General features: G+C 41.8%; 1 protein-coding gene across 1 annotated transcript; it reads right to left on the minus strand.

The window, feature by feature from the left end:
* Positions 1-334: 334 nt before the first annotated feature.
* LOC126401566 (cytochrome c oxidase assembly protein COX16 homolog, mitochondrial) lies at positions 335-13,563 on the minus strand. Its single transcript, XM_050062925.1, has 4 exons — positions 13,398-13,563; positions 11,343-11,420; positions 5,492-5,560; positions 335-585 (listed from the first exon to the last, which is right to left on the minus strand). The coding sequence occupies exons 1-4, from the start codon at positions 13,455-13,457 to the stop codon at positions 472-474; spliced, it is 321 nt and encodes a 106-aa protein (XP_049918882.1). The 5' UTR covers positions 13,458-13,563; the 3' UTR covers positions 335-471.
* Positions 13,564-14,061: the final 498 nt, after the last annotated feature.

Below are 14,061 nucleotides of genomic sequence, written 5' to 3' on the forward strand. Positions count from 1 at the left end.
GTCTACCAGCTTTTGTCAAATACAAAATAAAAGTAAAAGTAACAATTTGGATCAATAAAACATAATTTATTGAGACATGGAAATCATACACTGACATATATATTTATATATATCCTTCCTGGCTTTCAGTGTGAAAGGTAAGGTGCAGCAGGACACAGGTGTGCCACCTACTGGCTGGTCTATATTAGAAACTCCTCAGAGGGGAGAAGAACCATCAACATGGGACTGCTTTATTCTTACATCTTTAAATTTAAGATCAACCTTGAAGCTATTTCAAAGTTTCGGGCTCCTTTTTGACCACTAGTCGTCCTCAATGTGTTGCAATCAAAAGAGACTTGTTACAGATACTGAACACAGATCCAACAAGTCGAGCCCATGGGATACTTGGCTCTGAGCGACGACTTCACCGCACACTCAATCCACACGTATCTAGTCCGTCCTGATGCTGTGTGTGCTTGGCGTGCCTGGACCTCAAACGTTTTTATTCTGCCTGCTGCGCTGCTGCTCCTGGTACTCCTTGGAGTCCTCCCAGGGGCGAGGACCACGGATGTTCTTCCATTCATCCAAATTCACCTCCCTCAACTTCTGCAGAGAGGACAGAACAACAGCAGGAGGTTTAAATAGGACCTGTTACGTTCATTTTCAGGTTCAGGCTTTTGGATTTTGACAAGAACACTGATACATGCTTTAATAGTCAGAATAACACTTTATTATTCTCATACTGTCTGTGCTGAAACACCTGTATTCTGCCTCTGTCTGAAATGCTCCATTTTGGCGCCTGTCTCTTTAGCCCCCCTCCTGAAAAAGGCCAGTCTGCTCTGATAAGTCAGAGTTTCAAGTTCTTCCGTATCTCTACATGGTCATTGCAGCGGTTGAAGGACTCCAACAGAGACTTTTGGCACTTTCTACTTTGAAAAATCACCAATTAAAGCTTCTAAACACAACCAGACACGTTCCAGCAGGAATGTGATTTGAAATCGGGGATTAATTTCCAACATTGGCAATCAAGACGACATGTTCCTTTGATGTTAGCATGTAGCTACATGTAGCAGTGTAAGCTACATAATGTTAACACTTGCTCTAGTGTGCCTGGAGCACATGACCATAAAAAGAACACTATCACCCCTTTTTCAACTGTCGTGCGCTGGCTTGGTTTGGGCCATCAGTCCAGCGCAGCAGGGATTTGCATTTCCATTACAAGATGGCTACCTTCTTGAAGGTGTGTCCTAGGGTTGGGTCGGTATGAGAAAAAAACAAACGGTCCAGTTTTTTAAAAAAAAACGCATCAAATCGGTAATACCGGATTTTCAACAAGTTGTTTCTTTTATTCCTTACAAATAAATTTTGCAGCTTACTCAAATCAGTGCAAACAAGGGTTGCCTCCTTCGTCTGGCTCAAAGCCANCGCAGCAGGGATTTGCATTTCCATTACAAGATGGCTACCTTCTTGAAGGTGTGTCCTAGGGTTGGGTCGGTATGAGAAAAAACACAAACGGTCCGGTTTTTGTAAAAAAAAAAACCCGCATCAAATCGGTAATACCGGATTTTCGCCACTTGGGGGCGCAATTGACTAATTTAAAATAAAAAACGACCTTAGGACAACAGAGTGACAGTAACAAGTTGTTTCTTTTATTCCTTACAAATAAATTTTGCAGCTTACTCAATCAGTGCAAACAAGGGTTGCCTCCTTCGTCTGGCTCAAAGCCAAAGTGTTGCCATAGTGGCGCATTCCTTGATTTCGTCGAGACTAAATTGTCCGCCATTATCGACTCCCCGTCACTATTAAACAAACTCCAGGCTACAGTAGAGGCGCATGCGCACTCGCACCTCCTAGCTCAGTCCCCGCCCCACCCCCCTCTCTCTCCTGCTTGCTGTGCGCTTGGTGAAGAGGCAGACACAGTGGCTCACAGACTCGGGCGTACTATAAGCGGAGCGAACTCCGTGTAAAAATGTCTGTGAAAAATCCCCGCGATGTGAAAAATACATGCCAAACAGTCTTTTGTGTGACACTGGTGCGCAGAGCGGAGTCCGCGTGGTCGTGCTTTGCGAGCACAGGGCTTGCAGACGTCCACTTTTACCGGGCGGACCTCTGCGGCGTCCGCTCCACGTACGTTCCGCCCAAGTATGCGGTCCGGTCGGTCTCAAAAAGACCGAGTACCGAGCCGAATTGGTATTACCGAGAACCGACCCAACCGCTAGTGTGTCCTAAAGTGATGACGGCTTGACGTGTAAAAGCTGCGGGCTGATCCACAGCTGAAATCCCCTGTTATTTTTGCTGCATGTGTTTTTCCACAGCAGGGCAGGTAAAAGAAGTTTACGTGTTGGAGGTGAGCTGTTTGCAGAGGTGCAGTAAGAGCCTGTTGTCCGCAGCTCTTCATCAACATCTCACTGTTTCTGCTTTCACTTTCCTCCTTGACATATTACTAGACTTGTCTTTATTGAAGAGAAGATGCTAACAAAGTTCCGCTAATTCAGTAATAACACTTCATTTCCTACAGATTCTTCACAATAAAAGTCTCCTGTTATTTTGTTATGTACAAACTTTTATTGTGAAGCAGCAAAATAAGGAAATGTTGAGTTTTTGAGCAGCAACTTTTAATACGGCAGATAACATGAAACAGTAAAATAAATCAGATATCTAAAGTAAAAACAGGACGCAGGAGAGAAACTCCAAACCACAGAGGTTCAGTTAGAAGCTACAAAAGTACTGCGAGCTGAAAACAGAGACTTTTAAACACGCCCTTCCCTCTGGTCTCCTGCAGACAGAGGTGAGGAGTCTCACAACACACATGGCTGTTTGAGGGGGAGAAGCGGCAGTAGTCGGGGGTTGGCTGCGGTCGGCAAGATGTAACCACTACCCACTCGAGGGCGGGCAGCTCAGCTTTTGGACCTACTCTGGAGAAGGTCCATCTCTGGCACTGCTTGGTGTGGCACGGCACTTCTAAAATGACGCACAGGGATTACTTCTACACACGTTCACCTTATTATGTGACACTTTGGCCACATTTAATACGAACACCCTTCACTTTAACACTATAAATCAAGACACACAATACAGAGAAGCACAGTAGATCCCCTTTAAACTTCAGGATGCCAGTAATTCAATATCTGAACAGACGCAGATTAAACAGTATCTGAAAACATGACCATGTGTTCCTGCATGAACACCAGACATTATTTCAAAGTCAATTCAGGATTCTTTTCTCCGTTTTTTACTTCATGTACTCTGAAATGGCCAGATGTAGAAAACTGACCATCTGGTGTGTCACGCAGGTGAGGGGAGGCAAGAATTAAGCTGCCAGCGTGCTTCTTCAGAGGAGCTTGTCGGATTGGAGAACAGCTCCGGTAAACCCACCACCTCCCCCCACATCTCTCTGACGTCGGATTAGACGGGCTGAGTCTGACTCCTGTAACTTTGTGAAACAGATAATCTGACTTTCACACCCACCTGTCTTCCAGGAGAGACCGTGTGCGCAGTTATCCCCATATTTAAATGAGGTGATGTGTGTGTGTGACGGCTGGCGTCTGACTCTGCCTTTGAATGCGGTTGTTCAGCAGTATTAGTTCCTTAAACTGAGAGTAGCTAATGATCGACTGTCAGCTGCCTGTTAGGGCTGGATGTCATTTAATAAATTACAATACCAGAACCCTTAAGGTCATAAATACCAACAGAGTGATTCATTTGATACATTTTTTTTTCTTCATCATTCAATACCCATCATGTGAATGGAAGAATTCTCTTAACTACTTAAATTACTCTTGGTCACACTGAGGGGTGGCACAAGACACTTCTAGACACTTTCTAGAGAAAGATGCGCAGATAACATTGGAGATCCCAGATCGTCCAGCGGTGGAGGTCCAGGTCAGAGATATCGGATAAAGGAGAAACCCCACCATAGGCTTATCCAATGTTAAGAAAACGGTTACTCTTCCTGTCTCCTAAGTGGGCGTGGTTAGCTCTCCCTCCAATCAGAGCCTGTTCTCCCTTTACATTCTTCCTATTATTGCAGCCTATTGCTGCATAAAGCTTGGGCATCTTTAATTTATTACTAGCGGTAAATAACTGTTTGTAAGCTAACTGTGATTTTACCGCCTGTTTATCAAGATCACGAGATCTCGCGAGAACTTGTTTTCTGAGACGGACAGGGCTCAAACAAAGTTAACTTTCTCTTGATCTGTGCGGATGAAAAGTGCAGCTTTAGTGTCAGAATGTTGGTAAGATGTGTGGCTTGTGAAAAATGAAACCAATATTTTCTTTAGTGACTATAGGGCGAAAGAATTGACCATAAATTGTGATCACGTTCATTTTTGTCATTGACGACAATACATTCAGAGCTGCCGCAAGTCTCCTACGGGGGTGTGGCGCTGACGTCACTGAATCAGGAAGTGAGCTGAGTGGGGTATCTCGCTTTATCCAATATCTCTGTCCAGGTGCTGGCAGCAGCACGGGGTGAAGCCAAACACTGTTCATCTGCACACACTGCGATGCCACACAGCTGGTTCAATATCAGCAAAGTTTCCCTTTATATTCATTGTCTTCCGTGGTGATCAGCAGTGATGTGGTGGTTCACTTTTACACTGTGATCTGTAGCCTATAGTTCGGCTTTAGCTTCTAACTATCTTTGTCTTTTTAACCTGTTGTTGCTGCTGAGTCAGTTTGACATCCTGGATATATCCTTCAAACACAGACTGTAGACCCCTCTGTCTGCTTCTCTCAGTGCAGTTAGTTACAGTGTGGGCTCCATGCTTACTACGACGGCTTGTTGGACCATCACAAAGGGGCGGGGCTTAGTGAAAGGTTCATTACAATGATTTGATGGACACTGGTCAAAATATAAAACAGTGTTATGTGGGTCATTTGAATTTCAAGGACTTTTTAAGCGCTTTGCTAGAGAAAAATGGGGCTATTTATTTTTCCCCTCAAATTTCAAGAACATGCAGTGATTGGCTGCGAGCGAAACCACACAAATAGTCTTTTCTTTTCTAGATCTGGGTATATGCATCTTGTCCTCAGATCTGAACATTACATCTGTACTGACTGCTTTTGTTAGGATAAGAACAACTCTGAAACATAATTAAAGCAACACAGCTTACAGTTGGAGCGATTTACCACACCTGATCAATGGTAGAGGAAATATGAGCCGCACTATAATATCTGTTTAATCAAAATAAATTCATAAAACAACAACAACAAACACTTGAAGTATTAACTTATGGGACAGGATTTTTTTAAGGATTGCACAGCCCCAATTTTCTCCTAAACACCAGGTTATAAATGATATGAAATCGTATAAAGTTACAGACTCAACCCCCTTGTTCTTACCTCTCGACCCCGTCTGCACAAGAGTTTCTTTCAAACATCTTGCATTTCGATGGAACCCTACAAAAGCACACATTGTTTACCAGCTTCTCTTTCTTGCCGACAGACCGCACCAGTTCGTTTCTTTCATCTCCTCTCCCCCCCTCAGGGTGCCCCGCTTGTGTCTCCTTACCTCGTACTCCTCCTCCAGTATGGCTGACTGCTTCTGGACGTTCACTTTGGCCTCCAGTGAGGGATCCAGCTGAGAGACAGAGAGGAGAAGAAACATTAGCACAGAACGTCACGCACTCACAGCAACACGGAGACAAGGAAAACAAATCAAAGAGAGGATGAGATGAAGAGAAGAAAGGCAAAGACGTGGAGGGGCTCTTCCTTTGGGAGATGGGTTTTGTGGGGAGAAAAATTTAAACAAAGTTGTGAATGTAAGAAGAGGAATTATTAAACTGGTTTAGAGTCTTTTATGGTTACAACTTTCAACTGAAGCTGCACCTCCCCCTCCTCTTCTTCTTCTTGGTGTAGTATTTCTTTAATGTATAAATGATGACATCTGCAGAATAAGGGTGGGCGATATGGTCCCAAAATAATATAAAGATATTTCAGGATATTTTTGCGATAACATAGAATGATTTCCTTCTTTTAGTGAAATCCTAAATGATGTTTTTTTTTTCTTCCCACCTGGACCTTTATGCTCTGCCATTTCTCCTCTAATCATCACGCTGTAACCTGTGACAGGCTGTTATGATACCACAACTATTGCACTTTAACATATATGGATTTTTTTGTCGAGCCGTGAGCATCACGTAGGTTTAAATTACCAAAGGTTTATGACAAAATCACTTGACGACACCGACTCCTGTGTGCACACAGCGAGAGAGGAGAGGGAGACGCTGTGCTGCTGCCAGAGGACCCGCTGAATGAGTTCCCTCTGAGCGGTAAGTCACTGAAAGAGTCTGAGAAGTCCGGGGCTGTTCATAAAACATTCAGGACGCCACAGTTTATTCCACACTGCTGAAGCTGCTGCTCTTTTTGGGACCACCACGGAATCTATAATAATTTCACTTTCAGCCATGCTTGTTGCTGCCGTTGGTAACAGTATGACTTTAATATGTCAACAAGTCAAAATATTGCCAATACCACTATATGAATTCTTCATATACTAAAAATCCTCCCAGTGTTAGCGTGAACGAGATGATCTGGCTCACCCCTACTGCAGAGGAGGTGAAACAGTTGCTGCTGCTAATTGTGTTTCCTCTCATTGTGGTGAAGATGCCTTAAAGCTCCTAATGCTGAAGGAAGTGAACAAGTTTGGACTTAAAGGAACAGTGTGTAAGATGTAGGGAGATTTAGTGACATCTAGTGGTGAGGACTGCAGATTACAACCAGCTAAAATTTCTCCCAGTTAGAATTTATTTATGTTTAAATTTATGGTCCTCGTTAGGGAGTCTCTTCCTCTCCAAAACAAACGAACCCGCTGATTAAAACCAGAAAAAACACTGAATAAAGCAGTTTCATGTTAAAAAATCCAAGTTATTCCAATGCTCTTATCCTGGAGGGGCTTCTAACTACGGTGGCCGACACAAAACGCGAATGTCCCTTTTAAGAGCCAGTGTTTGGCTTGTCTGTACTGGACTACTGTAAACACATGAGCCCCAAATCTACAAAGCAGTACGGTACAGTTCAGTTCGGTACACTTTTTTCCCCCGTTTCCACTGTGAAAAGTTGTGGATGGTACCAATGGAACCGTTCCGTACCGTCCCCATGTTTGGTCCCCCCTCTGTTGGGGTACCTAGCACACAGATCTGGTACTAAAAGGTGGAGCTGTGAACACTGCAGTCTGATTGGTCAGTAGAGGACGGTCACTCTGCTCAGGGCTGAGTTGTGGCTGGTTTTGAGGCTCATGCAACCACTGTTCATACTGTGGAGAGTTTTATTAGTAAACTGTAACGATAAAATAAAGGACGTTTTGCTGCCTCTCACAGCAGCTGGAGTCTGAGAAACAATAACTTAATTCACTGGGCCGACTGCCGGCAACTTTTAAGGTGGAACGTTAATGTTACTCAATGCATGAGATGATGACGTGAATCCATCAACACACCTTAAGTTTCACTGTGACAACTTTGACCATCACTTTGGTTTTTATATGACATACACTTTAAGTAATGAGTGGATCTTCCAGGGTTTATATGTATTCATTTTGACCAGATTATGTGAACTGCATATATTCTAATCCTCATTTGGAGGAATAAGAGTTGTGGAGTGTTGTTCCTGTGGGTTACAGCAACACTAAACCCCTGAGCTTGCCTGAGAAGGACTAAATGGACAAACCTGCTATTTTTAAATATCCCATGGAGAGACTCTCACTGCAGCCTGTTCTGTTTTGTTCTGAAAATGTCGGCGTGCAGCCTCGTTCTGTGGACGATAAACAAGGTGCAGACCGATAAAAGAGGAAATGCAGTGAGTGCTGGACGGAGCAGTGAGTGACAACAACCCCGCCTGGTGGAAACACTAGGTTCTAGGTACCATGTCTGAAGGGTTACTGTTGGTTCCAGAGGTACCATACTGAAAGTGTTTGGTAGAAACAAGGCTATGGTGGTGCAGCATGGCGGACTTCGTAGACGAGAACCCAATGTCGATATAAACAGCTCATTCTAAGGCAACAAAAACACAACTTTTCTTATTTTCAGGTGATTATACCCCAAAGAAAACACACTTATTATATTCCATTTCTGCCAATATCTCCCCTGAATCCTCCACACTGGACCTTTAAAATCAGACCCGTAACCTTGTGTGGAAAGCGCTGAAGACTTTTTCTCACCAACGTCAAAGTCTAGCCGCTCCAAACCTGGAGGGAGGATCCAATTTACCTTCTTTTTACTCTGTAAATTATTCTGCTCGATTTGGCATCAACATCACCAGGTTCAGTAAAAAAACATAAAAAATTATGTGTCAGAGGGTTTTGGAGGAGAGTCGAGTCCGATGGAGCTATCTGGGTTTTGCAATTCAAATTGATTTTGCCCGAGAATAGGACTGAAATGAATCCCATTCTGAATCATTACTTTTAATGAGTTCTAATATTTCACAGCAATAATGCGGCAGTTACTCGGGTGACTGATGAGTTTCACAATTCCATGATTGATTTTTAATTAGCCCTACATTACTACAGCAAATAAATAATATATGGAATATTTTGCAGCCTTCAGACGAGGGAATTAATAGCCCAAGTAATTAGTGTGATACCTACTATGGAGGTGTTATTAGCTTTTCTTCAACTGCCACAAGCCTGAAACTCAAAAACAACCTGGCAGCATCAGAGGTGAAGAAAACTCACACAAAACCTGGACAAGGAAGACAAAAGGCCTTGAAGTTCATCTGTGCCTGCGGCCAAATGAGATGGTTGAGGAGAAAATGCTAATTGGATCATACAGAAACTTAACCATCAGACAGCAGCTTTAATGATTTAACTGGGCAAATATCTGTGAAAGCACAATAATGGAATCGTCTGATAACAGAACCGGAAGAGCGGTTTTAATCATGTGCACTTTGACAACTGTTCAGATATTCCATGCATTAAATTACATGTGCACACACACACACCGAGAAGAGCTGAATCTCTACTCCACAGCGTCTGAGAGAGGAGAGGAGAGAGGCTCAGTGTGCCGCAGGCCCCGTCAGACGAGAGCAAGTCGTGTGGGGGCAGCTGCACAGGCACGCTGCCAGGGGCGCCATGCCTCCATACACCGCCGTCATCCACAGTCTAGTGCCGCCTCGCATGGACAGTAATAAGAAAAGATGCCCCTGCCATCTGGCTCCCACCCACATGACGCGCACCGGCGTTTGTCAGAGTAAAATAGCACAAAACAGCCACTTCCCCTCGCAGCCAGCTCATCACATTGTGATGGCGTCTAATGAAGGGCCGGTCCTCTGTCATTTTAATGAATCGTGTCTGTCATTTAATGAATTATCAGAGCTTGTTCTCACTTCTTGCTCTGGTATTGACTCACTAAATGGGTTAGAAAAGCCTGTCAGTGCTGTATGCGTGCAGTGTCTGACATGACATGATGGATACACAGTGTTTCTAATTCTAATAATAAATAAGCTGAAATCAAACACACTGCACTGTGAGATCACAGCCATCCTCACAGACACTGAAACATCTCTATGTGTGTGCTATTTTTAAACTGTCCCCTTGGATAAAAACATGAACCTCACCTGCAGTTACGTGTCTGACCACTGGGAGGAGTCATTGCTCACTGGGAGTACAGAGACTGAGGGCCTTTCACAAATCACCCTCTATACTTAGGGGCAACTCAACGAGCTTGGCCCAGGGGCCAATTGTGCAAAATGACAGGAGGCTGCGGGCCAATAAACAAACATCAATAATAATTATAAGACAAAATTTATCAACATTAAAAGGCCCATAACTAATACTTCTTTGAAATTCTTTAGTTAGGATTCATTAGGATTGGTATGAGGTGTCAAAATAAAAGCATAATCATCAATAGTGATGCACAATATTGGATTTTTTGCCTATATCCGATATGTAACAACTTATTTGGTCTATAAACGATACAGATATTTATATATCCACTTTTTACCCCACCTAATTTTAGTGATCAAGTCTCTTCTGTAGTGGAATTAACATCATATTATGTATACATACTCCTATCCTGATGGCCCACCAGCAGATGGAGACATGAAATACAATACTTTTAAACACATGTAATATTTATTCATTGTGCAAAATAAGAAAAAGCATGTTGGCCGATACCAATGACGTGCCGATATTATCATGTTTCCCTATAAAATGGGTCAAATTCATAAGGCTGCAGGTTATGTTGGAGAACACATTTCTTTAAAACCTTAATGCAAATTCTTCCTTTTATTTTTAAAAGCCATAGTCTGATATTTTGGGAAATACTCTTACTCCGAGAAGATGGATACCACTCTCATATCTATAATGATGACGTACCAATATGTTGGCATGTTGGCCAATTATGTTATTTCGTTTGAGGCCAGTATCGGCCACTACCAACGACGTGCTGTTATTATCGTGTGTCCCTATTCATCAGTCCATTTCTTACTCTGTTTTTGCGTCCACACGGAGGCCCGCCATTGCCCAAACCAAAGTGACCCTCCAACAGCGAGTCGACAGATCACATGCAACGCTGTGTTGTGTTCATGATGGGAGATGCTCCATACAAATGTAAGTTCTGTGCGACGACCAGTACAAACATAAACTGTTCAAAGAAAAGACCTTTAATATTGTCATTCAAATGTAGTGGCATCTTGCAGTGATGGTGCAGAACTGAAACATCTCCTGTGTGCCACGCGTGTAGGAGAAGCTGCTGACACAAAAACACAAATGGCCCTATCTGGAGCCAGTGTTTGATTTGTCCATTTTTGGCTACCATAGAAACAACATGACGGACTCAGTGGAAGAGGACCCGCTCTATATATCGATCTAAACAGCTCATTTTAAGGTAATAACAAAACAATTCTCATTTATTTTCAGGTGATTATAAATTAATGAAAACATAGTTGTGAATACAATTTCTGCCAATAGATGCCCCGAAATCCTAGGATCAAATATAGCCTTTTTTAGTCTAGACTACAGACGTGCTTATTTAACTCTGAAGTGTTGTATCAGAGTGAAAAAGCGAGATGTTTATAAGTTTTATTTTCTCGAGGTTTTGAAAAGTTACGACAGTTTGTCTTTCTGCCACAGAGAGGGAAGTTCATCCTGAAGCTTCCTGCTGTATTTATACTCTACACCTTAATGAACAGAGCTTCATTCAGCTGTGACGGTGACTACAAACAGAGTAACACTCCGTGACACAGTGGGAGTGGAGAGGGTCCAGTTTGGGAAAGGCCCTGTTACTCTGACCTGTGACGTGACTGTGAGGAGGTTCTTTCCACTGGTTTCTTATGATGGTGGAAATGTGGGAAACTTAATCTGCTGTCACATTTATTATAAGTGACTCTTCATGAAATATGTGTAATGGCAGAGTTAATTTACTACATACCTTCTTTCTGATCTTCTGGGCATCGTAACGAATTTGTGTAAACTCTCGCAGGCCAAAGGAACCTCCGACTACGAGCAACTGAAAAAAAAAACATGGAAAGTATGCATGTTATCGTTATTTAATCCTACGTACTTTGGTTAGTGATGTAAGGCATTACACAGCAACAGATTGTAAATGATAAAGGGATGTTAGACATCCTGGACAAAGCCTTAATGCTGTTTCAAACATGTCAGGTTTGTGAAACATTTTATTTATGAAAGCAAAGCAATGGTGATTTCACTGCATTTTCTCCATCGTGACAACAATGAGACAAGGTCTGGTTATGCATCTCTAGATTTACACTTGCCAAACCTGGACCTCATTGATGTGCAGACTCTGGTAACTGTTTAAAACTTAGAGTCAGATTTGTGAAACCTTTGTTCTACTGAGGAAAACAAAGAAAGGGTCCAGGTCCACATCAAAAACTTTTGCAATAAATGTCTATCCACTTGTGGCAATGATGTATGTAACTTTGCTGAATCTAAAAATATCTCCGGGGTCTTAACGATAATGCAGTCCAGATTTTAAAGTCTAATAATAATTTTAACATACTTTTAGGCTTTTCTTTGTAGTAATCTTATTTTGTGTTTTATATTGCTTGTTTTAGAGTTGTACATTTTTATTCTTTATTTTTGGTCTGTAGCTTATGTTGCTGCCTGTCTTTAACAGGACACTCTTGAAACAGAGATGTTTAACCTCAAGAGGTTTTTCTGGTTAAATAAAGATTAAATAAATTTAAAAATATATATTTTTTTTTATCATGAGCTGATCTGATGTGGCCAGGTTGGAACAGAAAAGCAGATAAATCATCCTTTTTTAGAGTTTTAAGAAGTAATATAAAGGATTCATAAAGCTGAAAACTGTGTTTTAAACAGATACTGGGGGCTACTTGTTAATCAAGTCCAGGTTTGACAAATGTAAATGTAGGATTTTTTTTATGACTCAGTTATTTTTTAATTAAAAAGAAAAACCAACAAAACAACTACACCCCTACCTGTCCCACCCCATAACCAAGAGGGGTCAACCTTACTATAGTCGCAAATCATGAATATACCCCACTCATTATTAACCAAAAAGAGACATGACAGAGCATCGTAAATAAAATCTGCAAGTAAACTGGAGGGAATGTGTATCCGGAGAAAATAGGGAAAATAAATAAATGAAAATAAAATTTACAATAAAGTTACCACAAATCTTAGCCCATTCCTGTTCGTCAAATGAAACACCCAAATCTCTTCCTCAGGTAAGTCTCAGAGCTGACACAACTTTATCTCCTCCACATTGCATCAGCATCCTATAATATTTAGCTGCTTCTCGACCTTCACCCAGAACCTGGACAATTTTATCTGACTTATCTACTCAACATAAAAGAAGGATTTTTAATGCAGACCTAGTCCATTGATGTATGGATGGACACAATGCGTGAACTCTACATTTTTCTTGCCTTCATAAATAAAATAATGTTTTTACAAATCTGAAAGTGGGTTTTAAACGGAGTTAAAGCTTTAACACGTATGTATGAATTACTGATACAAAATCAGTCGCTCAATACAGTCAATAAGTTCCCTTAACTTTCCTCTAAAAAGTCACACTGCTTTGAAGTATCTTGAAATTTGCACTACACATTAATCCTGGTGCTGATCAGTTAACAGTGAATGACAGTCTGTGTCGATACAAGTCACAACGGCTCTATGGATCACCTTTATTTTACCTTTAAGCACACATGCTTTTATAAATCAAACTAAACAAGAGAATGTTAAATAATTCAAAGTGGAATACAGCAAATGAGGAACAAGTGTAACACTAGGTAGCGTTAAACTGTGCTTTGAAACATGGTAACGAGAAAAATAACTGACATATCTGTTAATATTTACAGTAACGTTACACTTACAAAATAACTGACATCTGACAGCAGCGTCATGTAACATGAATCTGCTAACCTGCTAGCAAAGTGTTAGCTAACAAGCTAATCAACGTTCGTAAATACATCAAAAAGATAAAATAAAACTTACTTACCAGCATGGGGACTCCGTATTTGACTGTTTTATTTTTCCGCAACGCCTTTAAGGTAAACATGACTCCTCTCAGCAGCTACAGGTCCATTTCACTGATGATAACACGGAGGAGCAGGTCACAGCCGGGACGCTTCCTGAATGGGTCCGACGCTCTAACTTGTCCGTGTAGTGAGGAGACAGGGCCGACGGTTCCTATGTGACCGTTTGAGGGATGGCGAGGGGAAACACGTTTAAAAATGTCGAAATAAAAAAGTAATAAAAAGTTTTTAAATGGCAAAACTCATCTTGTCGTTGCTTGGACTCTCCTCGTTATGTTTTGTTTAATATTTGACTGTTTAAAGTTTATTAGCTTCGTGAAATGTCGCTTCTCCTCGTTTCTTCAACCTTCTATATTGTTACCTTAGCATTTCTTCCCCGAGCACATACACTTTACATCAGTGCTGACAATTTTACCTGACATAGAACATTTTAATGTTTTCCTACCATCTCTGCAGCCGCTGGTTTCAGTCATTCCTGTCTGTTTACCCACTCAGGTGTTTCCACTCAATTAGCCCTGAGTAAAGCCTTGCAGCTTTGTGTGGGCATGTGCCACCTTTGGGGCGGATCCAAGGCTGGAAGCAAAGCAGGACACTACCTCTGGATCTCAGACCTCCATAGGCAGCCTA

This window comes from Epinephelus moara, chromosome 14, assembly GCF_006386435.1.
Source record: "Epinephelus moara isolate mb chromosome 14, YSFRI_EMoa_1.0, whole genome shotgun sequence".
In the NCBI taxonomy this organism is placed as follows: domain Eukaryota; kingdom Metazoa; phylum Chordata; class Actinopteri; order Perciformes; family Serranidae; genus Epinephelus; species Epinephelus moara.

What these genes read in the sequence shown, in the direction of transcription:
- LOC126401566 (XM_050062925.1), bottom strand. Translation starts at nt 13,457, where the DNA reads ATGTTTACCTTAAAGGCGTTGCGGAAAAATAAAACAGTCAAATACGGA. An exon ending in AATACGGAGTCCCCATGCTG is followed by an intron (nt 11,421 to 13,397) that starts GTAAGTAAGTTT and finishes TTTTTTTTTCAG; the next exon opens with TTGCTCGTAGTCGGAGGTTC. An exon ending in CCCAGAAGATCAGAAAGAAG is followed by an intron (nt 5,561 to 11,342) that starts GTATGTAGTAAA and finishes TCTGTCTCTCAG; the next exon opens with CTGGATCCCTCACTGGAGGC.